The sequence below is a fragment of the Hemicordylus capensis genome, chromosome 4 (assembly GCF_027244095.1).
Source record: "Hemicordylus capensis ecotype Gifberg chromosome 4, rHemCap1.1.pri, whole genome shotgun sequence".
NCBI lineage: Eukaryota > Metazoa > Chordata > Lepidosauria > Squamata > Cordylidae > Hemicordylus > Hemicordylus capensis.
This window is the reverse complement of record NC_069660.1, coordinates 85,320,332-85,322,958: the sequence shown is the minus strand read 5'-3', so window position 1 is coordinate 85,322,958 and position 2,627 is coordinate 85,320,332. Positions and strand designations below refer to the sequence as shown.

The 2,627-nt window shown below is 47.5% G+C and overlaps 1 protein-coding gene across 1 annotated transcript in view; it reads right to left on the bottom strand.

The window, feature by feature from the left end:
* Positions 1 to 1,650: 1,650 nt before the first annotated feature.
* The window catches only part of ZSWIM5 (zinc finger SWIM-type containing 5), a 212,413-nt gene continuing 211,436 nt past the window's right edge, over positions 1,651 to 2,627 (bottom strand). The window contains exon 14 of the mRNA XM_053245473.1: positions 1,651 to 2,618. Within this exon, the coding sequence (XP_053101448.1) occupies positions 2,314 to 2,618 (305 nt within the window). The 3' untranslated portion in view covers positions 1,651 to 2,313. The remainder of the gene's footprint in view (positions 2,619 to 2,627) is intronic.

Genomic DNA, 2,627 nt, shown 5'->3' with positions numbered 1-2,627 from the left:
TATTGGCACAATACTTGGGAGTAAGAAGAATGCCAAGATTGAATGAGGCTGAATTTATGGCCTCAAGGTTATTGCAATAGGCTGCAAAGCTTGTGGGTGAGCTAGATAGCTGTTGTTACTACACTGTTAATTAACCAATGAAACCCTCCTGCTGTAACTGCCCCTCTCACATTTCCCTCGTCTTCTGAGAGGGCGGCTTATCCTACGGTCTGCCACAGTTTGTTCCTTCCCTGTCAAATGCAGCAAAATGGACAGGTGTCACAAGGAGTGCTTTCTGCTTGGGGGTAGAGGGAACCGATTGTCTGGGGGACAGACCAATAATCGTTGTCCCATTGTTAATCATTTTGGGGCCCTGTTTGGGGTGTGAGGAGATGTGAGATATTCTTGGAAGAGGGAACACTTGCAGATATTTCTCAGCTGGCCTTTTCAGAGGTACATAAGAACAGCCCTGCTGGATCAGGCTCAAGGCCCATCTAGTCCAGCATCCTGTTTCGCACAGTGGCCCACCAGATGCCGCTGGAAGCCACAGGCAGGAGTTGAGGGCGTGCCCTCTCTCCTGCCATTGCTCCCCTGCAACTGGTACAAGATATAGTCCAACTAGTCCAAGATATTCTACTGCTTGAGGCCAAGGGCAGTATGCCCTACCCCCAGATCTGCAGGCATGTACTCGGCTTTCTTGGGTCATTCTGCTGAGACAGTGGTGGCAAACAAAGGCGTGCACTCAGTAGAGAATGAACAGTAGACCCCAGTAGCGTGGCTGTTCTGGCATCACTACTGTTTGCACTATGCCCCTATTTAGGGATGATGAGCAATAACATCTTGCAACTGAAGCAGCAAAACAGGTAAGAGAAGGGAAAGCACTGAAGTGACTAGAAGTGTACTTTGTTGCAGTGTGACACTTTATGCTTATGGGGATGGGAGACACTGACTTAAAAGATGTGATATGCCACAATACATTGGTCACTGCAGCTCACTATATGATCTTGGCTGTTTTCTCTGCTAAACAGTGCAGGAAAGAAACTCAGACCTCATCCTCCCGCTTCTACTTGTTCCTCTACTAGCATAGCCGTGGTGCTTGCTGCTACGTTTGGTAGGGCTGCATGTTAAAACTATCAATTCTTGAAGTTGTTGCTGACAAAGATGGCACCAGAAAGTGGAGAAAGGAGAAGGACTTCCACAGATAGGAGTGTAGCAGGGATATATAGCACATCAAATTAATACCTTCCTTTAGAAAGCCAAGATCTGCATTTGTCTTATAGAGCAGTAGTGAGCACATTCTCCCTGAGATGAGGAGCATTCAGTCTCATTAGCTTATTTTGGCCCTCCAGCTCTTGTGGACTACAGTTTCCATCATCCTCAGCTGCCATGTCTAATAATCAGGGCTGCTGGGAGTTGTAATCCAATAACAGCTGAAGGGCCCAGATGGTACAGCCCTAGCTTATACCCAATACCTTGCTGCTGCTACAATAGCTCAAGCCTCAGCGCCTAAGCCAGGCTGGGGCCATAGACAAACAGCTCTGCTAGGAGGAGAATTCAGAAGGTTGCATCTTGTGTCTCATTTCACCAACAGTCTGCATAAAGGACTACCCCTTTCTTTGTAATTGACGTTGCAGTGTGTTTGATACAGAAATGGCTGGAGTGATACAGAAGTGGTATGAACTTCTCCTTCTTTTATTAAACATCAGCTCAAGTTGTACACACAAAATAAAGAGTCAGGCGTGGAGAATGATACCTCTATGGCAACAAATACTGAGTGAGCTGGGTTTGCCCGGCCTTTGGGCCATTTTCTCAAAATTTCTTGAAAACAAAATTGGAGTCAGACAGTAGATAATTAATCCACATTTTTCTAAGCTACACTTTGTCCCAACCCAACCAGCCACCCCACCCGCCCCTTCCCTCCCTGCCCTTTTAAAGACTAGGACACACTGGAACAGGGGAACACAAAGACACTTGGAATAAGGAAGAACTGTTTTGTCCCCTCCCCACCCTCCCCTTTCCCCTTCATTGGAACAAGTTTAAATCAAGATCAACTGCTAAGCAGTGGTGGGAGGTGAAGCAACGAGAAATATGACAAGAAGCTGTCCTCCAGAGAGTAGCAGCCTCAGCTGGTGCCATCACAGGCAATAGTTTAGCAATGGAGTTGAAAATAAAGACACATACAAGCAGAGGCGGGGTGAGAGATGTGTTTTCTGCTCCCCCTCTGCCAAAAAGGAAAGAGAAACCTTCAGACGTGCATGTTCACAGTGGAATGCTACTCTTGCACGCATCTAGCCATACACACATGGGGAAAAGGCCAAAAATAGTTTATTTACACTATGGGCTCAGCTGTTTTGCAGCCAGGTATCTGCCTGGCTTCCTGGGGGTTTTATACTCCATACTTGGAACCACAGTACAAACCAGCAGAGATAAGGAGAGTGCTGTGGCTGACAGCCAGTGGGCCAAGTCCATACCCTGATAGCCTTGAAATGTTGAGGTGCATCTGACTTTGCTGTTGCCACCATGGTCTCCTCTCTTCCAAGGCTGCCACATCTCAGTGGTTCTGCATAGACTCTGGATTCCTCTCCGTGCGTCAGGCACCGCCCACCTATCCCTCTTCACCAACGGTGCTGGGGGGAAACCTGAGAAAT